The sequence below is a fragment of the Callithrix jacchus genome, chromosome 10 (genome assembly GCF_049354715.1).
Source record: "Callithrix jacchus isolate 240 chromosome 10, calJac240_pri, whole genome shotgun sequence".
Taxonomy (NCBI): Eukaryota; Metazoa; Chordata; class Mammalia; order Primates; family Cebidae; genus Callithrix; species Callithrix jacchus.
In genome coordinates this window covers 130643592-130668252 of record NC_133511.1, presented here as the reverse complement: position 1 = coordinate 130668252, position 24661 = coordinate 130643592, and the positions used below count along the sequence as shown (strand labels likewise).

The following is a 24661-nucleotide window of genomic DNA, read 5'->3' as shown; positions in this document are numbered from 1 at the left end:
GTGGCTGCCTATGCCCAGGCCTGCCACGATGCTGGCCTGTGTGTGTCCTGGCGGACTCCGGACACCTGTCGTGAGTCGGGCTCTGTCCGTGGTGCTGAAGGGTGGAGCAGCCGGGCGGGGGAAGAGGTGCAGCCGCCTCTGTAGGGGCACTGCCCTGGGCCTGAGCCGCACACAGACACCTGACATGCATGTGGCTACAGTGAGTGTGATTTCCCACACACAGAGGCAGACCTGCGCAAAACCACCAGTCAGGCTGTCCCAGCACCAGATGGCTCCTGGGGGATGGGACGGGGGTTCCAAGGGCAGGGCTGGGGAGTGGAGGGGAAGGTAAGGTGCCACCCGCCTGACGTCCTGCATGTCTGGGACAAACCCAGGTCTGGCCCTGTGGACACCGGCCCCCACGCCAGGCGGGACTGCCCAGCACAGCAGGGGCGAGGGCCAGTGGGTGCCTCCTTAGCCTCTGTCCTCTGTGCCCCAGCCTTATTCTGTGACTTCTACAACCCACACGGGGGCTGTGAGTGGCACTACCAGCCCTGCGGGGCTCCATGCCTGAAAACCTGCCGGAACCCCAGCGGGCACTGCCTGGTGGACCTGCCCGGCCTGGAAGGTGAGGGGCAGCCTGTCCTGGATGAAGCCTCCTGTCTTTGGGTTTCTGAGCGTGCATCGGGGGGCTGGGGTTCTCCAGGGATGTGGCGTAGGCTCCCATGAGCTGCACATGCAAGCCTCCAGGGCAGGGCCCTGCTGGCTGGTGGGGGGTGGCTACTTCCCGCAGCACAGAGCCCCTGGCTCGAGAGGCTAAAGGACCCCAATGAGTCTTTCCCTCACTCTGCTGGCCCCAGGCTGCTACCCGAAGTGCCCCCCCAGCCAGCCCTTCTTCAACGAGGACCAGATGAAGTGTGTGGCCCAGTGTGGCTGCTACGACGAGGACGGAAACTACTATGATGTGGGGGCCAGGGTCCCCACAGCAGAGAACTGCCAGAGCTGGTAAGGGGGTGGGGAGCAGGTGGGGCTGGGGGGGCAGGGCTGGGGAGCAGGCCCTGCAGGCAGCCCCCCAGGCCCTCAGCTCAACTCTCCCCTGCCCGCAGTAACTGCACGCCCAGTGGCATCCAGTGCGCCCACAGCCTTGAGGGTAAGGAAGGGTCGGGTGGGGGCGGTCGAGGCCGGGGCCCGGGGCTCAGAGGCACCGGATGACTCTGCTGGCCCCGTCCCCAGCCTGCACCTGCACCTATGAGGACAGGACCTATGGCTACCAGGACATCATCTACAACACAACCGATGGACTTGGCGCCTGCCTGATTGCCATCTGTGGAAGCAACGGCACCATTGTCAGGAGAGCGGTGGCATGCCCGGGAACCCCGGCCACAACGCCGTTCACCTTCACCACTGCCTTGGTCCCTGGCTCCACAACGAGTAAGCCTTGCCTGGTCCTGAGGCCTGGTACTGTCTGTGTGATAAGGGACCCCTTGGACACCCAGTGCAGGTGCCCCGGATGGTAGTGATGGTCGGGTCCCAACCGCTAACCTGATGGGCTCTCTGGGGGTGCACAGCCCCCAACACCCTGTGTGTCTCCAGGGGCTCCCCAGAAAGCCTCAGCACAATGATTGATGGGTGACCTTGAGGGGACAATAAAGCTTCCCCAGATCTACCCCAGCCCTCAGTACGGCCTTCCCCAGACTCTGCCCCAGCCCACCCCACGGCCTTTCCCAGCTGGCGGGCTCCCTCAAGGCCAGGATGCCAGGGCCTGGTTCCTCATGCAGAAGTGGCCCTAACCAAGGCTGAGGCAGGTGCCTAGGGTCCCCAGTATCCCACAGGGGTGGGGCTAGCCCTGGGGCAAGAGTCCTCTGGGGCCCCTCCTCCTTGTGAAGCCAGGACTGGAGGATGCTGAGCCAGGACCCCTCTCTCTTGCGTCTTGCAGGTCCGGCCCTCCCGCTCCCCACCGTGTGTGTCCGGGAGGTCTGCCGCTGGTCTGACTGGTACAATGGGCACCACCCAGAGCCTGGACTGGGAGGTGGAGACTTCGAGAACTTTGAAAACCTGAGGCAGAGGGGGTTCCAGGTATGCCCTGAGCCGGCAGACATCGAGTGCCGGGCTGAGCAGCTTCCCGACATGCCACTGGAGAAGCTGGGCCAGCAGGTGGACTGTGACCTCACGCGGGGGCTGCTGTGTGCCAACAGCCAGCAAAGCCCCCCGCTCTGCCATGACTATGAGCTGCGGGTTCTCTGCTGTGAATACGTGCCCTGTGGCACCTCCCCGGCCCCGGGCACCAGCATCCAGCCCTCCCTCAGTGCCAGCACAGAGCCTGCCGTGCCCACCCTCACCCAGACCACAGCAACTGAACACACCACCCTGTGGGTGACCCCGAGCGCCAGGTCGACGGTCACCAGCCCAGTCAGCAGCCCGCCGGTCCCAGCCACCACTGCCTGCCAGCCCCGCTGTCAGTGGACTGAGTGGTTTGATGAGGACTACCCCAAGTCTGAGGAGTTGGGGGGGGATGTTGAGTCCTACGATAAGATCAGGGCCGCGGGAGGGCACCTATGCAAGCAGCCGGAGGACATCGAGTGCCAGGCCGAGAGCTTCCCCAACTGGACCCTGGCGCAGGTAGGGCAGAAGGTGCACTGTGACGTCCGCTTTGGCCTGGTGTGCAGGAACTGGGAGCAGGAGGGCGTGTTCAAGATGTGCTACAACTACAGAATCCGGGTCCTGTGCTGCAGCACTGACCACTGCAGGGGACGCTCCACAACCCCGCCACCCGCCACGGAGCCACAGACGGCCACCACCACCACCAGTACCCTGATCTCAACGCTGCCACCTATAAGTAGCCCAGGGGTGACCAGGGCTCCCCCGCCCACCACCACAGCAGTCCCCACCCTTTCAGTACAGACATCCCCTAGATACACGGGCACCCTTGTTACAACCACCACGGGAGGCCCCACGGCTCCTTCAGGTTCCACAGAATCCACGGTCCCACAGGTGGCCACATCTACCTTTCCAACTCACTCAACCCTGCCAGGGACCACGAGGAGCTCAGGCACACGGGGCCCCTCGAAGGCCCCCATGCCGGCCCCAACGACAATGGCAACGTCCGGAGCTCGCCCGACAGGCACAGCCAGCACCGTCTCCAAAGAGCCGCTGCCCATTACCCCGGTGCCAACACTCACGAGCCATCGTTCCACCACTCAGGCTGAGACCAGCACACCCAGGCCAGAGACAACCACTCAGGGCCCCTTCCCTGAGGCCACCACCGGCCAGGGCACGACCCGATGTCAGCCGAAGTGTGAGTGGACAGAGTGGTTTGATGTGGACTTCCCAACCTCGGGGGTCACAGGTGGGGACATGGAAACCTTTGAAAACATCAGGACTGCTGGGGGCAAGATGTGCTGGGCACCAGAGCGCATAGAGTGCCGGGCAGAGAACTACCCCGAGGTGAGCATTGACCAGATCGGGCAGGTGCTGACCTGCAGCTTGGAGACAGGGTTGATCTGCAGGAACGAGGACCAGTCAGGCAGGTTCAACATGTGCTTCAACTACAATGTGCGTGTGCTCTGCTGTGATGACTACAGCCACTGCCCCAGCACGGCCGCCCCAACACCCACCTCCTCCACACAGGCACCCAAACCCACCTCCACAGGGGTCGCCATGGGGGCCACCACCTCCACGGCCACTGTCTCCACAGCCACTGCTGCTACAGGGGCCACCACCTCCACGGCCACTGTCTCCACAGCCACTGCTGCCACAGGGACCACCACCCCCACAGCCACTGTCTCCACAGCCACTGCTGCCACAGGGGCCACCACCCCCACGGCCACTGTCTCCACAGCCACTGCTGCCACAGGGGCCACCACCCCCACGGCCACTGTCTCCACAGCCACTACCGCCACAGGGGCCACAACCCCCACAGCCACGGCCTCCACAGCCACTGCTGTCACAGGGGCCATCACCCCCACAGCTACTGCTCCCACAGTCACTGCTGCCACAGGGGCTACCACCCCCACAGCCACTGCCACCTGGAGCACCAGGTCACCAGCAGTAACAAGACCCTCAACTCCAGCCACCACTAAAATTGGCCCCAACTCCTCAAAGACCACAGAGAGGGTGTCCCTCCCCAGTCCCTCTGCCCCTCCAGCTTCCATGACCACCCTCCTCCCTACCAGGAGGCAGCAAACCTCCCAGGCTCTGACCACACCTACCAGTCCAGCTGTGACCAGCAAATCCACAACGTCCCCCATGGTGACCACCCCTGTGCACACAACCCTGAGGACTACCAGCTCTGGGCACACCATAAGGACCACTCTGCCCTCCAGTTCCCCATCTCCCAGTACGGGCTGTGTGCCTCACTGCACCTGGACAGACTGGTTGGATGAGGATTATCCTAGCCCTGGCCCTGACGGTGGGGACTTCGAGACCTACTCCAACATCCGCGCAGCCGGGGGAGCCGTCTGTGAGCAGCCGCTGCACCTCCAGTGCCGAGCCCAGGCCCAGCCTGATGTTCCCCTGCAGGAGCTGGGCCAGGTCATAGAATGCAGCCTGGACTTCGGCCTGGTCTGCAGGAACCGTGAGCAGGTGGGCAAGTTCAAGATGTGTTTCAACTATGAAATCCGAGTGTTCTGCTGCAACTACAGCCATTGCACCAGTACCACGGCCACCAGCTCCATGGCCACACCCTCCTCCACTCTACCCTCTACCGTGGTCACCAAGAGTTCAGCCACCAGCTCTGTGGCCAAGGCCTCCTCCACTCCGCGGACCACCTGGATCCTTACAGAGCCAACCACTACAGCCACCGTGACCGTGTCCACAGGCTCCACTGCCATCCCCTCCTCCACCACAGGGACTGCTCAGACTCCCATAACGCTGACCATGACAGCCACCACAACTGTGGCCACTGGATCCACAGCCACCCCCTCCTCCAGCCCAGGGACCACAGCCACAACTGTGGCCACTGGCTCCATGGCCACACTAACCTCCACCCCATTTCCTACTAGTGTCACCACGACAGCAGCCACTGGCTCCACAGCAACCCCCTCATCCAGCCCAGAAACCACAGGCACCATTCCAGCACTTACCACCATAGCCACTACTGTGAGCACTGGCTCCATGGCCACACCATCCTCCACCCCATTTCCTACTAGTGTCACCACGACGGCAGCCACTGGCTCCACAGCAACCCTCTCCTCCAGTCCAGGGACTGCATCCACCCTTCCAGGGCTGATCACCACCACCACACCCACGACCACTGGCTCCACAGTGACACCCTCCTCCATCCCAGGGACCACCCAACCCCCTGGAGTGCTGACCAACACCACCACTACTGTGGCTACTGGCTCCAGGACAACACCCTCCACAACCGCACGGACTGCTAGTCCCCCGACAGCACTGACCACCACACCCACCATGCTCCCGGCCACTGGCTCCATCATCACCCCCTCCTCCACTCCAGGGACAACTCCCATCCCTGGAGGGCTGACCACCACGGCCACCACACCTGCAGCCAGCAGCACCCCAGCAACTCCCACTTCTGCCCCAGGGACCCCTGGCACATCCTTAGTGCTGACCACCACGGCCACCACATATGGGCAATCTCTGCCCCCCGGCAGTCCCAGCACGGTTCCTACTGCCTGGACTTCCATGGGCACCTCGGGGACCACCCGCATCACAGGGCCCTCCACGGTAACTTCCCACACCTCAGCCGGACCCACTGGCACCGCCACGCATTCCACTCCCACTGTGTCCAGTCCTCACCCTCACGGCAGGACCACAGAGCCACCCCCTTCTCCGGGGAAGACCACCCCGGGCCTCACCACGGCCACCTCCAGGACCACGGCCACATCCAGAGAGACCCGGACCTCGACCCTGCTGCCTGGCAGCCCCACATCGGCCCCCACAACCTCAGTGGTGTCCACGGGCTGTGAGCCTCAGTGCGCCTGGTCGGAGTGGCTGGACTACAGCTACCCCGTGTCGGGGCTGTCCGGTGGGGACTTCGAGACCTACTCCAACATCCGCGCAGCCGGGGGAGCCGTCTGTGAGCAGCCGCTGCACCTCCAGTGCCGAGCCCAGGCCCAGCCTGATGTTCCCCTGCAGGAGCTGGGCCAGGTCATAGAATGCAGCCTGGACTTCGGCCTGGTCTGCAGGAACCGTGAGCAGGTGGGCAAGTTCAAGATGTGTTTCAACTATGAAATCCGAGTGTTCTGCTGCAACTACAGCCATTGCCCCAGCACCACGGCCACCAGCTCCACGGCCACACCCTCCTCCACTCTACCCTCTACCGTGGTCACCAAGACTTCAGCCACCAGCTCCGTGGCAAAGGCCTCCTCCACTCCACGGACCACCTGGATCCTTACAAAGCCAACCGCTACAGCCACTGTGACCCTGTCCACAGGCTCCACAGCCACCCCCTCCTCCACCACAGGGACTGTTCAGACTCCCGTAGCGCTGACCACGACAGCCACCACAACTGTGGCCACTGGATCCACAACTGTGGCCACTGGATCCACAGCCACCCCCTCCTCCAGCCCAGGGACCACAGCCACTACTGTGGCCACTGGCTCCATGGCCACACCAACCTCCACCCCATTTCCTACTAGTGTCACCACGACGGCAGCCACTGGCTCCACAGCAACCCTCTCCTCCAGTCCAGGGACTGCATCCACCCTTCCAGGGCTGATCACCACCACCACACCAGTGACCACTGGCTCCACAGTGACACCCTCCTCCATCCCAGGGACCACTCAAACCCCTGGAGTGCTGACCAACACCACCACTACTGTGGCCACTGGCTCCAGGACAACATCCTCCACAACCCCACAGACTGCTGGTCCTTCCCCAGCACTGACCACGACGCCCACCATGCTCCCGGCCACTGGCTCCGTCATCACCCCCTCCTCCACTCCAGGGACAACTCCCATCCCCGGAGGGCTGACCACCACGGCCACCACACCTGCAGCCAGCATCACCCCAGCAACTCCCACTTCTGCCCCAGGGACCCCTGGCACATCCTTAGTGCTGACCACCACGGCCACCACATATGGGCGATCCCTGCCCCCCGGCAGTCCCAGCACGGTTCCTACTGCCTGGACTTCCATGGGCACCTCGGGGACCACCCACATCACAGGGCCCTCCACGGTAACTTCCCACACCTCAGCCGGACCCACTGGCACCGCCACGCACTCCACTCCCACTGTGTCCAGTCCTCACCCTCACGGCAGGACCACAGAGCCACCCCCTTCTCCGGGGAAGACCACCCCGGGCCTCACCACGGCCACCTCCAGGACCACGGCCACATCCAGAGAGACCCGGACCTCGACCCTGCTGCCTGGCAGCCCCACATCGGCCCCCACAACCTCGGTGGTGTCCACGGGCTGTGAGCCTCAGTGCGCCTGGTCGGAGTGGCTGGACTACAGCTACCCCATGTCGGGGCTGTCAGGTGGGGACTTCGAGACCTACTCCAACATCCGCGCAGCCGGGGGAGCCGTCTGTGAGCAGCCGCTGCACCTCCAGTGCCGAGCCCAGGCCCAGCCTGATGTTCCCCTGCAGGAGCTGGGCCAGGTCATAGAATGCAGCCTGGACTTCGGCCTGGTCTGCAGGAACCGTGAGCAGGTGGGCAAGTTCAAGATGTGTTTCAACTATGAAATCCGAGTGTTCTGCTGCAACTACAGCCATTGCCCCAGCACCACGGCCACCAGCTCCACGGCCACACCCTCCTCCACTCTACACTCTACCATGGTCACCAAGAGTTCAGCCACCAGCTCCGTGGCCAAGGCCTCCTCCACTCCACGGACCACCTGGATCCTTACAAAGCCAACCACTACAGCCACCGTGACCGTGTCCACAGGCTCCACAGCCACCCCCTCCTCCAGCCCAGGGACCACAGCCACTACTGTGGCCACTGGCTCCATGGCCACACCATCCTCCACCCCATTTCCTACTAGTGTCACCACGACGGCAGCCACTGGCTCCACAGCAACCCTCTCCTCCAGTCCAGGGACTGCATCCACCCTTCCAGGGCTGATCACTACCACCACACCCATGACCACTGGCTCCACAGTGACACCGTCCTCCATCCCAGGGACCACCCAACCCCCTGGAGTGCTGACCAACACCACCACTACTGTGGCCACTGGCTCCAGGACAACACCCTCCACAACCCCACAGACTGCTGGTCCTTCCCCAGCACTGACCACCACACCCACCATGCTCCCGGCCACTGGCTCCGTCATCACCCCCTCCTCCACTCCACGGACCACCTGGATCCTTACAGAGCCAACCACTACAGCCACCGTGACCGTGTCCACAGGCTCCACAGCCACCCCCTCCTCCACCACAGGGACTGCTCAGCCCCCCATAGTGCTGACCACCACAGCCACCACAACTGTGGCCACTGGATCCACAGCCACCCCCTCCTCCACCACAGGGACTGCTCAGCCCCCCATAGTGCTGACCACCACAGCCACCACAACTGCGGCTACTGGATCCACAGCCACCCCTTCCTCCAGTCCAGGGACTGCACGTACCCTTCCAGGGCTGATCACCACCACCACACCCACGACCACTGGCTCCACAGTGACACCCTCCTCCATCCCAGGGACCACCCAAACCCCTGGATTGCTGACCAACACCACCGCTGCTGTGGCCACTAGCTCCAGGACAACACACTCCACAACCCCACAGACTACTAGTCCCCCAACAGCACTGACCACTGTGGCCACCACGCTCACAGCCACTGGTTCCATCATCACCCCCTCCTCCACACCAGGGACAACTCCCATCTCCGGAGGGCTGACCACCACGGCCACCACACCTGCCGCCAGCATCACCCCAGCAACTCCCACTGCTGCCCCGGGGACCACTGGCACATCCTTAGTGCTGACCACCACAGCCACCACATATGGGCGATCCCTGCCCCCCAGCAGTCCCAGCACGGTTCCTACTGCCTGGACTTCCATGGGCACCTCGGGGACCACCCACATCACAGGGCCCTCCACGGTAACTTCCCACACCTCAGCCGGACCCACTGGCACCGCCACGCACTCCACTCCCACTGTGTCCAGTCCTCACCCTCACGGCAGGACCACAGAGCCACCCCCTTCTCCGGGGAAGACCACCCCGGGCCTCACCACGGCCACCTCCAGGACCACGGCCACATCCAGAGAGACCCGGACCTCGACCCTGCTGCCTGGCAGCCCCACATCGGCCCCCACAACCTCGGTGGTGTCCACGGGCTGTGAGCCTCAGTGCGCCTGGTCGGAGTGGCTGGACTACAGCTACCCCATGTCGGGGCTGTCAGGTGGGGACTTCGAGACCTACTCCAACATCCGCGCAGCCGGGGGAGCCGTCTGTGAGCAGCCGCTGCACCTCCAGTGCCGAGCCCAGGCCCAGCCTGATGTTCCCCTGCAGGAGCTGGGCCAGGTCATAGAATGCAGCCTGGACTTCGGCCTGGTCTGCAGGAACCGTGAGCAGGTGGGCAAGTTCAAGATGTGTTTCAACTATGAAATCCGAGTGTTCTGCTGCAACTACAGCCATTGCCCCAGCACCACGGCCACCAGCTCCACGGCCACACCCTCCTCCACTCTACACTCTACCGTGGTCACCAAGAGTTCAGCCACCAGCTCCGTGGCCAAGGCCTCCTCCACTCCACGGACCACCTGGATCCTTACAAAGCCAACCACTACAGCCACCGTGACCGTGTCCACAGGCTCCACAGCCACCCCCTCCTCCAGCCCAGGGACCACAGCCACTACTGTGGCCACTGGCTCCATGGCCACACCATCCTCCACCCCATTTCCTACTAGTGTCACCACGACGGCAGCCACTGGCTCCACAGCAACCCTCTCCTCCAGTCCAGGGACTGCATCCACCCTTCCAGGGCTGATCACTACCACCACACCCATGACCACTGGCTCCACAGTGACACCGTCCTCCATCCCAGGGACCACCCAACCCCCTGGAGTGCTGACCAACACCACCACTACTGTGGCCACTGGCTCCAGGACAACACCCTCCACAACCCCACAGACTGCTGGTCCTTCCCCAGCACTGACCACCACACCCACCATGCTCCCGGCCACTGGCTCCGTCATCACCCCCTCCTCCACTCCACGGACCACCTGGATCCTTACAGAGCCAACCACTACAGCCACCGTGACCGTGTCCACAGGCTCCACAGCCACCCCCTCCTCCACCACAGGGACTGCTCAGCCCCCCATAGTGCTGACCACCACAGCCACCACAACTGTGGCCACTGGATCCACAGCCACCCCCTCCTCCACCACAGGGACTGCTCAGCCCCCCATAGTGCTGACCACCACAGCCACCACAACTGCGGCTACTGGATCCACAGCCACCCCTTCCTCCAGTCCAGGGACTGCACGTACCCTTCCAGGGCTGATCACCACCACCACACCCACGACCACTGGCTCCACAGTGACACCCTCCTCCATCCCAGGGACCACCCAAACCCCTGGATTGCTGACCAACACCACCGCTGCTGTGGCCACTAGCTCCAGGACAACACACTCCACAACCCCACAGACTACTAGTCCCCCAACAGCACTGACCACTGTGGCCACCACGCTCACAGCCACTGGTTCCATCATCACCCCCTCCTCCACACCAGGGACAACTCCCATCTCCGGAGGGCTGACCACCACGGCCACCACACCTGCCGCCAGCATCACCCCAGCAACTCCCACTGCTGCCCCGGGGACCACTGGCACATCCTTAGTGCTGACCACCACAGCCACCACATATGGGCGATCCCTGCCCCCCAGCAGTCCCAGCACGGTTCCTACTGCCTGGACTTCCATGGGCACCTCGGGGACCACCCACATCACAGGGCCCTCCACGGTAACTTCCCACACCTCAGCCGGACCCACTGGCACCGCCACGCACTCCACTCCCACTGTGTCCAGTCCTCACCCTCACGGCAGGACCACAGAGCCACCCCCTTCTCCGGGGAAGACCACCCCGGGCCTCACCACGGCCACCTCCAGGACCACGGCCACATCCAGAGAGACTCGGACCTCGACCCTGCTGCCTGGCAGCCCCACATCGGCCCCCACAACCTCGGTGGTGTCCACGGGCTGTGAGCCTCAGTGCGCCTGGTCGGAGTGGCTGGACTACAGCTACCCCGTGTCGGGGCTGTCCGGTGGGGACTTCGAGACCTACTCCAACATCCGCGCAGCCGGGGGAGCCGTCTGTGAGCAGCCGCTGCACCTCCAGTGCCGAGCCCAGGCCCAGCCTGATGTTCCCCTGCAGGAGCTGGGCCAGGTCATAGAATGCAGCCTGGACTTCGGCCTGGTCTGCAGGAACCGTGAGCAGGTGGGCAAGTTCAAGATGTGTTTCAACTATGAAATCCGAGTGTTCTGCTGCAACTACAGCCATTGCCCCAGCACCACGGCCACCAGCTCCACGGCCACACCCTCCTCCACTCTACCCTCTACCGTGGTCACCAAGACTTCGGCCACCAGCTCCGTGGCCAAGACCTCCTCCACTCCGCGGACCACCTGGATCCTTACAGAGCCAACCACTACAGCCACCGTGACCGTGTCCACAGGCTCCACAGCCACCCCCTCCTCCAGCCCAGGGACCACAGCCACTACTGTGGCCACTGGCTCCATGGCCACACCATCCTCCACCCCATTTCCTACTAGTGTCACCACGACGGCAGCCACTGGCTCCACAGCAACCCTCTCCTCCAGTCCAGGGACTGCATCCACCCTTCCAGGGCTGATCACCACCACCACACCAGTGACCACTGGCTCCACAGTGACACCCTCCTCCATCCGAGGGACCACTCAAACCCCTGGAGTGCTGACCAACACCACCACTACTGTGGCCACTGGCTCCAGGACAACACCCTCCACAACCGCAGAGACTGCTAGTCTTCCCACAGCACTGATCACCACGCCCACCATGCTCCCGGCCACTGGCTCCATCATCACCCCCTCCTCCACACCAGGGACAACTCCCATCTCCGGAGGGCTGACCACCACGGCCACCACACCTGCAGCCAGCAGCACCCCAGCAACTCCCACTTCTGCCCCAGGGACCCCTGGCACATCCTTAGTGCTGACCACCACGGCCACCACATATGGGCGATCCCTGCTCCCCGGCAGTCCCAGCACGGTTCCTACTGCCTGGACTTCCATGGGCACCTCGGGGACCACCCGCATCACAGGGCCCTCCACGGTAACTTCCCACACCTCAGCCGGACCCACTGGCACCGCCACGCACTCCACTCCCACTGTGTCCAGTCCTCACCCTCACGGCAGGACCACAGAGCCACCCCCTTCTCCGGGGAAGACCACCCCGGGCTTCACCACGGCCACCTCCAGGACCACGGCCACATCCAGAGAGACCCGGACCTCGACACTGCTGCCTGGCAGCCCCACATCGGCCCCCACAACCTCGGTGGTGTCCACGGGCTGTGAGCCTCAGTGCGCCTGGTCGGAGTGGCTGGACTACAGCTACCCCATGTCGGGGCTGTCCGGTGGGGACTTCGAGACCTACTCCAACATCCGCGCAGCCGGGGGAGCCGTCTGTGAGCAGCCGCTGCACCTCCAGTGCCGAGCCCAGGCCCAGCCTGATGTTCCCCTGCAGGAGCTGGGCCAGGTCATAGAATGCAGCCTGGACTTCGGCCTGGTCTGCAGGAACCGTGAGCAGGTGGGCAAGTTCAAGATGTGTTTCAACTATGAAATCCGAGTGTTCTGCTGCAACTACAGCCATTGCCCCAGCACCACGGCCACCAGCTCCACGGCCACACCCTCCTCCACTCTACCCTCTACCGTGGTCACCAAGACTTCGGCCACCAGCTCCGTGGCCAAGGCCTCCTCCACTCCACGGACCACCTGGATCCTTACAGAGCCAACCGCTACAGCCACTGTGACCGTGTCCACAGGCTCCACTGCCACCCCCTCCTCCACCACAGGGATTTCTCAGCCCCTTAGAGTGCTGACCACGACAGCCACCACAACTGCAGCTACTGGATCCACAGCCACCCCTTCGTCCACCCTGGGTACAGCTCAGACCCCCATAGCACTGATCACAACAGCCACCACAACTGTGGCCACTGGATCCACAGCCACCCCTTCCTCCAGCCCAGGGACCACAGGCACCATTCCAGCACTTACCACAACAGCCACTACTGTGGCCACTGGCTCCATGGCCACGCCCTCCTTCACCCCATTTCCTACTAGTGTCACCACGACAGCAGCCACTGGTCCCCCAGGCCCCCGCTCCTCCAGCCCAGGGACTGCACCCACCCTTCCAGTGCTGAACATCTCCACCACACCCACAACCACTGGCTCCATGGTGACCCCCTCCTCCATCACAGGGACCACCCAAACCTCTGGAGTGCTGACCAACACCACCACAGCTGTTGCCACTGGCTCCTTGCCAACACCCTCCACCACCCCATGGAGTGCTGGTCCTCCCCCAGCACTGACCACCGTGGCCACCACACTCACGGCCACTGGCTCCATCATCACCCCTTCCTCTACTCCAGGGACAACTCCCATTTCCCAAAAGCTGACCACCACGACCACCACACCTGCAGCCAGCAGCACCCCAGCAACTCCCTTTTCTGTCCCAGGGACCACCCACACACCCCCAGTGCTGACCACCACAGCCACCACAGCTGCAGCCACCAGCTCCATGACCACTCCCTCTTCCACTTTAGGGACCCCCCCGATCCTCACAGAGCCAACCACTACAACCACCGTGAACATATCCACAGGCTCCACAACCACCCTGTCCTCTACTTTAGGGACTGTGGTAATTCCTACCACAGCCACCACAGTGGCAGCCACTGGCTCTGCAGCCACCCCCTCCTCCACCCCAGGAACTGCTCAGACCCCCAGTGTGTTTCCCACCACAACCACTACTACTCCAGCCACTGGTGCCATAGCAACGCCATCCTCCAGACCAGGGACTGGAGGCACGACAGCGGCCACCAGCTCCACGGCCACACCCTCCTCCATCACAGGGACCACCTGGATCCTCACAGAGCCAACCACTACAGTCACCATTATTTCTTCCATGGGCTCCACCACCACCTTGTCCTCCACTTCAGGGAATGTGGTAATTCCTACCACAGCCACCACGACTGCGGCCACTGGCTCCAAAACCACTCTCTCCTCCAGCCCAGAGACTACACGCACCGTTTCAGTGCTGACCACCACAGCCACCACGAACATGGCCACCAGATCCACGGCTACCCCCTCCTCCACTGCGGGGACAGCTCACATCCCCAAGGTGCTGACCACCACAGCCACCGTGCCCACAGCCACTGGCTCCACAGTGCCCAGCTCATCTGCCCTCAGGACCATCCGAACCCCCACAGTGCTCCCCAGCAGCTTGCCCACCTTCAGCATGACCACTGCGTCCACCTCAGTCCTCACCACCCTCATGCCCACTGGCTTCCCCAGCACCTCCTTCTCGACTCCGTGCTTCTGTAGGGCATTTGGACAGCTCTTCTCACCTGGTGAGTCGATGTGGATGATGCCCCTGTGCCCTTTCTCCCGTGGCATACCAACCCGGGTCTGCCTGTCTGGGGAGCCAGTTGCTCACAGTCTATCTCCACCGGCCTCACTCTGTCCCCACCGGCCTCACTCTGTCCCCACCAGCCTCACTCTGTCCCTACCGGCCTCACTCACTCCACCGGCCTCACTCTGTCCCCACCAGCCTCACTCTGTCCCCACCGGCCTCACTCACTCCACCGGCCTCACTCTGTCCCCACCAGCCTCACTCTGTCCCCACCGGCCTCACTCACTCCACCGGCCTCACTCTGTCCCCACCGGCCTCACTCTGTCCCCACCGGCCTCACTCACTCCACTGGCCTCACTCGGTCCCCACGGGCTTCATTCAGTCTCCACTCTCCCTGGCCCCTTCCCTGAATGACCACTCCCTCCTGCACTGACCCCTGTCTTTGCCGTCCTAAACTCTGGCTTGTCTGTCGCTGGGAGTGGCTTATCATCCTGTCTTGTCCCCTACAGGGGAGGTCATCTACAATAAGACCGACCGAGCTGGCTGCCAGTTCTATGCCGTGTGCAACCAACACTGTGACATTGACCGCTTCCAGGGCCCCTGCCCCACCTCCCCGCCACCAGTGCCCTCCACCCCACCATCCCCGCCCTCCCCTGCCCCTGGCTGTGACAATGCTGTCCCTCCTCGGCAGGTGGGTTCTGCCTGCCCTCCGCCTCCCCTGCTATGCACACAGGGCCTGGGTCTGCTGAGGCACAGCCAGGGCCCAGCCCCTGAGGTCTGTCTCAGTGACCCTCCACCCATAGCTCCAGTTGGAGGAGGCGCACAGGGTCTGGGGGCCAGGCCAACATGGGGGGACCACCTTTTCCGGGCAGACTCTTGTGGCCAGCAGGGGCTGTGCACCATGAGGGATGGGATAACCAGGGGATGGGTCCGTGAGCCAGTCCCAGTGAGCACCTGCCTGTTCCCTGCCACAGGTCAATGAGTCCTGGACCCTGGAGAACTGCACTGTGGCGCAGTGTGTGGGTGACAACCGTGTCGTCCTGCTGGAGCCAAAGCCCGTGGCCAACGTCACCTGTGTGAACAAGCACCTGCCCATCAAAGTGTCGGAGCCAAGCCAGCCCTGCACCTTCCACTACGAGTGCGAGTGTGAGCGAGAGGGTGGCCACGGGACTCCCCTGGGGGCAGGTGGAGCGGGGCAGCCTCGGGACCCCCTGGGGGCAGGTGCATCGGTGCAACTGTGGGACTCCCCAGGGGCAGGTGCAGTGGGGTGGCCGCGGGACCCCCTGGGGGCAAGTGCAGCGGGGCGTGCTGGCGGCCAGTCTGGAGTGGTGGGGGTGCATGGAGAGGTGCCTGGGAGACAGGTGGCATCCCTTCAGGAAACCGCCATGCGCCATGCCGTCCTGGCCACAGCGGTGCACATGGTGTGCGCCATTAGTCTGCAGGCTCCGTGTCCACCGGGCTGAACATGCTGACGCAGCCCACAGGAGAGGGGCAGAGGCGTTTGCTGAGCTTGTCTGCACATCCGCCTGTGTGGCTTGAAAGGAAGCCTGTCCAGGGCTTTCTGAGGCCGGGAGAAGCTCAGGATGGAAGCGGGAGCCCAGAGAAGCTATGGTCTCCTGGGTCTTCACAGCAGCTCCCATCATAGCGGCACCATCCCTAAGAGGTGGTGGGGTTCTCACTCCTCCCATGTCCTTGGCCCCGGGTTGCTCTTCCAAACCTCCACAGGACAGGGGGTTAGACGACACAGACACGCTCTTCCTCCTGAAGCTGGAAGGCTGAGATCCAGGCAGGCAGGGCCACGCTCCCTGTGGAGGGTCTGGGGAGGTCCTTCCTGCCTCTCCCAGCCTGGGGGCTCCAGGCATCCCCTGGCCGTGGCTGCATCACTCCCGTGTCCTCCTCTGTCTCTCTGTGGTCTCCCGACTCTGTGTGTCTGTCTCTGTCCTGTCCCCCACAAGGGTGCTGGCCACTGGATTTACAGTCCATCCGGGTAGTCCCCGATGATGCCAACATAAGATGCTTCACTAATCACTCTGCAAAGACGCTTTCTCCTGGCAAGACCACGAGTGGAGGTTCTGCGGCGGCCGTAGATCTGGGGGGGCACCGTAGATTCTACATACCACACCCACTTTATAGATGAGGCTGCTGAGGCCAAGGGGCAGTCGCGGTGGCGACACTGGCTGCCGAGAAGCCTGGGGTTCGAGGGGACCACCACGGAGCCAGCCAGCCCGTCGGTGCCTCTGTATCCCACAGGCGTCTGCAGCGTGTGGGGGGGCTCCCACTACTCCACGTTTGATGGCACCACGTACTCCTTCCGGGGCAACTGCACCTACATCCTCATGAGAGAGATCCACGCGCGCCTTGGGAATCTCAGCCTCTACCTGGACAACCAGTACTGCGCGGCCTCCGCCGCCGCCAGCTGCCCCCGTGCCCTCGGCATCCATTACAAGTCCATGGAGATCGTCCTCACTGTCATCACGGTGCAGGGGAAGGAGGAGGGCCTGGTGAGTCCAGGCAGCCAGAGGGCAGCCCTCCTTGTGCCCAGGCTGTGTGTGGCAGTGTTGGGCATGTCCCAACCACACCCGGGCAGGTCGACTGCAGGCCGGGGGCCCAGCTGCTGCAGCGATGGCCCAGGGCCTGAGGCAGTTTCCGGGGGGCAGGGAAGGCTGTGGGGCCACCCCAGGTTGAATGCACCCTGCGACCCAAATGCAGCCAACTGGAGACTCCAGGCCCCCAGGGAAGAGCCAGCCTTTGGGTGGGGGTGCGTAGGCAGAGCCCCAAAGGCAAGCCCCGCTCCCAGAGCCCACCGGGCACTGCCTCCCAGCTCACGGGCTCCCCCGGCTGCCCCCAGATCTTGTTTGACCAAATTCGGGTGAGCAGTGGCTTCAGCAAGGACGGCGTGCTTGTGTCTATGATGGGGGCTGCCATGCGCGTGGACATTCCTGCCCTGGGTGTGAGCGTCACGTTCGACGGGCACGTGTTCCAGGCCCGGCTGCCCTACAGTCTCTTCCACAACAACACCGAGGGCCAGTGCGGTGAGCGCCACCCGCCAGGCGGGTCCTGCCCCACCAGGGCTGCCCCAGGGGCTGACGGCCCAGTGGGCAAAGGGGAAGCCTGCAGACGGGAATGAACTGGGGGAAGCCTCTGGAAAGGAATGAGCTTCAGGGTGGGGGGGAATCTGTGGAGGGAAATGCTCTCTGTGGGGGCAGCCCGTGAATGGGAATGAGCTGGGAGGGAAGCCTGTGGAGGGGAATGAGCCCAGGGAAGGGGTGCAAAAGGCTCCCCGGATTCCAGCCCCATGGTGACGCCCCGGCCTGCCCCCAGGCACCTGCACGAACAGCCAGAGGGACGATTGCCGCAGTCGGGATGGAACCACGGCCACCAGCTGCAAGGACATGGCCAAGACGTGGCTGGTCCCCGACAGCAGAAAGGACGGCTGCTGGGCCCCAACTGGCACGCCCCCCACTGCCGGCCCCACGGCCCCAACGTCTGGCGCACCCACCCCCAGCCAGTGCCCACCTCAGCCGCTCTGTGATCTGATGCTGAGCCAGTGAGTCCTCTCCTCCGGATGGGAGGCCCCAGGGTGCCCCTGCCTGCCCTTGCTCAGCTCCCTGGGGGCCTGGTGCCCTCCACCCCATCGCTCTGTCCACAGGGTCTTTGCCGAGTGCCATGACCTGGTGCCCCCCGGCCCATTCTTCAACGCCTGCATCAGCGACGGCTGCTGGGGCCACCCCAAGGTGTCCTGCCAGAGCCTGGAGGCCTACGCAGAGCTCTGCCGCGCACGGGGAGTGTGCAGTGACTGGCGGGGTGCCACTGGCGGCCTGTGCGGTGAGTGGGTGTGGCCTGCGCCCCCAGACCCCTCAGCCTCTCTGAGTGGCCTGTGTGGTGAGTGGGTGTGGCCTGTGCCCCCAGACTCCTTGGCCTCTCTGAGCGGCTTGTGTGGTGAGTTGCGGGCAGCTCTGGGCCCCCAGACCCCTTGGCCTCTCTGAGCAGCCTGTGCAGTGAGTGGGGGTGGGTGGTCCTGTACCCCACAGACCCCTCAGCCTCTCTGAGGGGCCTGTGCAGTGAGTGGGGGGCAGCCCTGCACCCCAGCCCCCTTAGCCTCTCTGACCTCTCTGCACCCACAGATCTCACCTGCCCGCCCACCAAAGTGTACAAGCCATGTGGCCCCATACAGCCTCCCTCCTGCAACTCCAGGTGAGTGCTGGATCTGGGGGAGCAGGAGGCCAGGGGGGCATCCTGCTGTGAGCCACAGATCTCTGGGGTGCCCCTGAGCCCAGGACTCCTTGAAAAACATCCCTGGCTGCTCCCAGTTGCCTTAGAGGCAGAGCAGGCAGGAGGCGCGTCCCCACCCTCTCCAGACCCAACTCTGCCCTCACCTCCCCCCCATCCCCACCCCTGCCCCACCCATTCCCTCCCACCCTGAGCCCCGCACTCCACTGTTCCTCTCCTTCCTGCTCCCCACTGCCCATCCTGGGGACTCACATGGATGAAGATACTGGGAAGCCTCCTGGACCTCAGGGTCCCCGGGCCACTCTTGTCGCCCTGTAGGAACCAGAGCCCACAGCTGGAGGGGCTGGCGGAGGGCTGCTTCTGCCCCAAAGACCAGATCCTCTTCAATGAACACACGGGCATCTGCGTGCAGGCCTGCCGTAAGCTCTGCCACCTGGGCCACACCAAGTGCCTGCAGGGTGGGAGGGGCCGTCCCGGCTGCTCTGTGCTCTCCCCTCCCCCCAGCTGACCCCTGTGCCATGTTTGCCCCACCAGAGGCCCGGGACGGCCCCAGTGTGGCCCTGAGCCCCTGCAGAGCCCCCCTCCAGCCCTCTGAAGCCCCACAGGGAGGCTCTGTCCTTGTGCGATCCTGTTGTGGTTCCTCCCCTGAGCCCTGCCTCCCACCACCATGGCGGAGCCTCCTGTGCACTGACAGCTGGGCTCACAGTGCCCTGGCCTGAGCTCCAGCTACAAGACACCCTACAAGATTTCCAGGGGCTTCCATCCCAAGGGGAAGCTGGCGCCAGGCCTGAGAGCACCTCCCGTGGCCAGAGGCCCCTCTGCCTGCAATCTCAGCACCCTCAGTGACACTGTGCCCTTTCCTTTCCAGCCTGCGTGGGACCGGATGGCTTTCCCAAATCTGTGAGTGGCTCCACCCCCACCTGCCCTACCCAACCCTCTCTTGAGCTGAGGGAGGAAGAGAGCCTCCCCATCCCACTGGACAGCTGTAGGGCGCATGAGCGTGACGTGGACGTGCCGGTGGCTGGCTGGTGTGGGCTTCCTGCCCTGTCACTCTGGGCCGCTCGGGTGCCAGCCCGAGGGAGGGGGTGACCAGAGAGATGCCCAGGATTGGCCTGTGGCTGAGTGTGGTGGGGAGTCCTGGAGCCCCGTCCAGGAGCCCTCAGGAACCCTCTCGATCCCTTCCAGCCTGGGGAGCGGTGGGTCAGCAACTGCCAGGCCTGCGTGTGTGACGAGGGCTCAGTGTCAGTGCAGTGCCAGCCCGTGCCCTGTGAGGCCCAGGGCCAGTCCCCCACATGCAGCCGCCCTGGCTTCCAGACTGTGACCAGGCCCCGGGCCAACGACCCCTGCTGCCCTGAGACGCTGTGCGGTAAGAGCCCAAGGTGCAGAGGTGCCGGGCATGGGGTGGGGGGGATGGAGCCAGTGCCCGCCAGGGGCCTGCAGGGTGGGCACAGGAGAGCAGAGGAGAGCCACCGTGTCCTGGCTTGACCAGGTGAGACCACTCGGCAGAGAGAGCCTCCGGGCACTACATTGTCCTCCTAAAGATGAGGCCCGTATCCTCTGGCCTGCCCAGGAGTGGCCTGGGACATGGGGAGCCGCAGGGAGGTGGTCAAGGAAGGGGCCTGGAGGGAGCCCCCAAGGGCCGTGGGAGAAGTCAGGTCTCCGGGGAGGAGCCTGCCCAGGGCTTACGCTGGGAACAATTGGTTGGGAGGAGGAGCAAGCAGCCCCGGGACCGCGCCCTCTGTCCTCCCACAGTGTGCAACACCAGCGCCTGTCCCCAGAGCCCGCCCGTGTGCCCGCCAGGCCAGGAGCTCGACCGCACCCAGGAGGAGGGCGACTGCTGTCCTACCTTCCGCTGCAGTGAGCAGGGCAGGGGTGGGGGGGACGGGCTCCTGGGTGGCCACGAGCCCGGGGGTGGGGGGTGCAAGAGGGCGGCTGAAGGAGGGACGGGCTCCTGGGTGGCCATGCGCCTGGCGGTGGGGGGCACAGGAGGGCGAGGGCATGGAGCACAGGCTTAGCTCCCTTTCCTTCCAGGACCTCAGCTGTGTACTTACAATGGCACCTTCTATGGGGTAAGGGCACAGCAGTGAGCGGGGGCGGCCCTGCACCCAGACATCTGTGTGGGATGCCCGGGGCCCTCTGAACCCCAATCCTTGTCATGACACTCCTGCCATGAGGGCAGATCCACACAGGGGCCCTGGGCACGACAAGGCTGGGACACACCTGGGACTCGGAGACCCCGTATGTTGTCAGCTGTGAGCTCCACACCTGCTGCCTCTGAGAGGTTACTCAGGGCCTCCCAGCAAGGACCTGGGGGCAGGACACACCTGCCTGGGGTCCCCGCCCACTCAGATTCCCTGCCCTACTGGATTCCCTGCCCACCAGGGGTGCATCCATTTGAGGGTGCTCCATTTGAGGGGTCCATGCTCAGGCAGGGGTGCTCCATTTGAGGCGTGCTCCATTTGGGGAAGAGACAACTTCCTGCGGGTCCCAACTAGTCACAGGGAGGAGTCCTGGCCCTGTTGCCCACCAGTGCCCTCAGTGCCACTCTCCCACCGACTGCAGGTTGGTACAACCTTCCCAGGGGCCGTTCCCTGCCACACGTGCACCTGCCTCTCTGGGGACACCCAGGATCCAATTGTGCAGTGTCAGGAGGATGCCTGCAATAATGCCACCTGCCCCCAGGTGAGTCCCCAGACACCCGCCCCCAGGTGAGCCCCCAGACACCCGCCCCCAGGTGAGCCCTCAGACACCCGCCCCCAGGTGAGCCCCCAGACACCCACCCCCAGGTGAGCCCCCAGACACCCGCCCCCAGGTGAGCCTCCAGCTGCTGGGCAGACCCAGCCCCGAGTCACACTGACCTGCCTCCCCGGGGTTCTCTAGCTCAGCCTTTGCTGGGGTCATGTTTGTTCCCAAAGGGAGGGCATGAAGTAGGGTGACTAAGGGGCCTGAGGGTGGAACAGACCTGCAGGCTGCTGGGGACAGGGGCTAGCATCAGGTCCCAGGAAGAAAGGGGTAGGCGGAGAGAAGGTGCTGGGAACTGGGGCGAGGCTGAGCCGGATAACAGGGTGGGGGCAGCTTCTGTGGGTATAGGTCCAGGCAGAGACAGGGATAAGGGCCACCAGACCACTGGGGTGTTGATGGCAGGGCAGGCTGGGCTGGGACGGGCACTGGAGGAGAGGGGTACAGCCTGACACCCTCCTGTCCCCACAGGGCTTTGAGTACAAGAGCGTGGCCGGACAGTGCTGCAGGGAGTGCGTGCAGACAGCCTGCCTCACGCCCGACGGCCGGCCAGTCCCGGTAACAGTGGAGGCGTGTGGGGCAGGTCTCAGCTCTGCACCCTCCGCAGACCTTCGTCCTCAATGGGGCTTGGTGCAAGAGATAATCCCTACTCAGCTTCCACTCTCTGCCCTGCACTTCAGCTGAACGAAACCTGGGTCAACAGCCCCGTGGACAACTGCACCGTGTACCGCTGTGAGGTTGAGAGCGGACTCCATTTGCTGACCCCACAGCCTGTATCCTGCCCAGATGTGTCCAGCTGCAGGGTGTGTGCTGGAGGCCCCGCCACTGCCTGGGAGGCCCCGTCCACCAGGGAGGCCCCGCCCCTTCCCTGGAGGCCTGCCCTTGCCTGGGAGGCCCCAACCCTGTCTGGGAGCTCCTGGGAGGCTTCCCCCCTACCCTAGGAGGCCACACCCACCAGGGAATCCCCGAGGCACCCACCCCCAGGTGAGCCCACACACACACCCACCCCCCAGGTGAGTCCCCAGGCACCTGCCCCCAGGTGAGACCCCCAGACACCCACCCCTAGGTGAGTCCCCAGGCACCCACCCCCAGGTGAGACCCCCAGACACCCACCCCTAGGTGAGTCCCCAGGCACCCCACAGCCCTGGCCCTGTCTTTGGCCCCACAGGGGAGCCTCAGAAAAACAGGCTGCTGCTACTCCTGTGAGGAAGAGGGTAAGTGGAGGCTGCCTTCCCACTCCCACCCTTCGGCTTCATCCCTTCCATTCCTGCCCAGATGGCAGCTCTGGGCAGCAGTGAGATTGCGGCCTCCAGACTCCAGCCTTGGTCCAGGAGGGCCATGGGAGGGGTGGTCCCGTGGGGAAGGTCCGCCCACCAGGTCCTCAGAGCCAGGGTCTGCTGGGGCCTTCATCCACCTTTCCTCCTCCCAGATTCCTGTCAAGTCCGCGTCAACACAACCGTCCTGCGGCACCAGGGCTGCGAGACCCAGGCTGCGGTCAACATCACCTTCTGTGAGGGCTCCTGCCCCGGAGTGTCCAAGTGAGTGGGCTCCTGGCCCTGTGCCAACAGCACACGCGTGCGCTGGGTCTGTCCTGGCTCATCTGCTGGCCAGTATCCCGGTCTGGGTCAGGAGGGCCTACACCAGCTCCAAGAAGGAGGAAAGCAGGCTCCCCAGCAGGGCCCCCTCCACATCCATCAGCAGAAAGCCTGGGGCCACTCTCCCAGCCAGGCCAGGGCCCTGCTGAGCTGAGCCAGGTGGCCCAGAGCTCCCAGCCGCAAACCCAGGTCCGGGTAAACCCCTAGGGAGAGTGGGCGGAACCAGAGCCTTCCATGGAGACCCCACGGCTTGCCACAGCGGCCAGCTGTCAGCAGGAGGGGCCAGGAGGGTTGACCCTTGGCTAGAAGAGGCAGGACGAAGGGTCGAGGTATGCTCAGGGTCAGCAGGACTGGAGGACCTGGTTCAGACAGGGGAAGGGCCACAGAAGACAGAACCTGGGCCAAGGGACCCTGGAAGCCCAGAGCCGCCCCATTCTGGGAAGCTGAAGCCCCATGTGCCCAGAGGAGGCCACTGTGGACAGAGGGGTGGCCGTCTGGCCCAGGACTCCAGAAGCCCACGTGTCACCGCAGCTGGGCAGAGAAACGGTGGGGCTCAGATGGCTGGTCTGAGGGCCACCCTGCATCCACAGGTACTCAGCAGAGGCCCAGGCCATGCGGCACCAGTGCACCTGCTGCCAGGAGAAGCAGTTCCACGAGGAGACCGTGCCCTTGCGCTGTCCCGATGGCTCAGCCGTCCTGCACACATACATCCACGTGGATGAGTGTGGCTGCATGCCCTTCTGTGTCCCCGAGCCCGTGGCTCCCACACACACACCTGGCTTCCCGCTCTAGGAGGCCACTGTCTGACGGTGTTCTGCCTCCGACCCCACGCCCTGTCCACCTGGAGCCAGAACGCACATTGCCAGACCATGACCACCTTGGGCCTGCTCCATGGAACCCCCGGGCCTCTGTGTGGCACCCCGTGCCTCCATGCTCCTGCTGCCCACCCCGGGGGTAGAACCGACGCCCGGAAGGGTGAGGAGCCAGCAGGATGCCTTTCAGGAAAGCGTCACTCAGGAGTTCTGCCCTGGTAGAGCCTGTGGCCCATCTTGGCCTTGCCCCACCCTGAGGTCACTGGAGCAGACTAAGCATGTGCAGGCCTGTGTGTTCCCGCCACGCCCAGAGCCATGGCCAGAGCCCCCGGGCAGCACGGATCCCAGCTGGCCGTGTCCTGCCGCTGGGTCCAGGCAAGGCTGGCTGCTGCTGGGAAGCCGCACCAGGCAATGCGTCCGCCCATCCGTGCCTACTGCAGGGTACCTCGGGGCTGAGGCCACAGTGGCCACATCAGAAGGGTCAGCATCCCAAAGCCCGTCTGCTCAGCTCAGCCCAGTTCTGCAAATAAACCCTGAGCATCGCCTACATTTCCTGTCCCAGCGTCTTTTCTTGCATATCGTCTCTCCCAGGCTGTCCATGTCCTCTGAGGGCTGCCTGCCTGGGCCCTGCCGGCCGGAGGACACATCCAGGGGATGGTACAGAATCCCCATCAGCCGCTGAGGGGTCAGGAAGTCTCTGTGAAGGCCAGGCGGGGTGGGGGACAAGAAGCCAGATGGTCATCCATGTGCTCCTGAGGGCACCCTGGGAGCCAGTCTTGGGCTGTGGGAACACCAGCCAGGAGACAGGGC

The 24661-nt window shown here is 64.2% G+C and overlaps 1 protein-coding gene across 1 annotated transcript; it reads left to right on the top strand.

Annotated features, from left to right (window-relative positions):
* Positions 1-478: 478 nt before the first annotated feature.
* MUC5B (mucin 5B, oligomeric mucus/gel-forming) lies at positions 479-24400 on the top strand. The gene is made up of 23 exons (XM_054241238.2): positions 479-607; positions 840-984; positions 1086-1129; positions 1213-1410; positions 1916-14473; positions 14985-15166; positions 15450-15621; positions 16726-16976; positions 17324-17507; positions 17797-18022; positions 18125-18300; positions 18600-18669; positions 19024-19124; positions 19574-19605; positions 19891-20071; positions 20458-20562; positions 20737-20774; positions 21268-21387; positions 21916-22002; positions 22125-22247; positions 22613-22658; positions 22874-22982; positions 23630-24400. Exons 2-23 carry the CDS (start codon positions 890-892, stop codon positions 23829-23831), a joined length of 15300 nt encoding a protein of 5099 aa, XP_054097213.2. The 5' UTR covers positions 479-607; positions 840-889; the 3' UTR covers positions 23832-24400.
* The last annotated feature ends 261 nt before the right edge of the window (positions 24401-24661 follow it).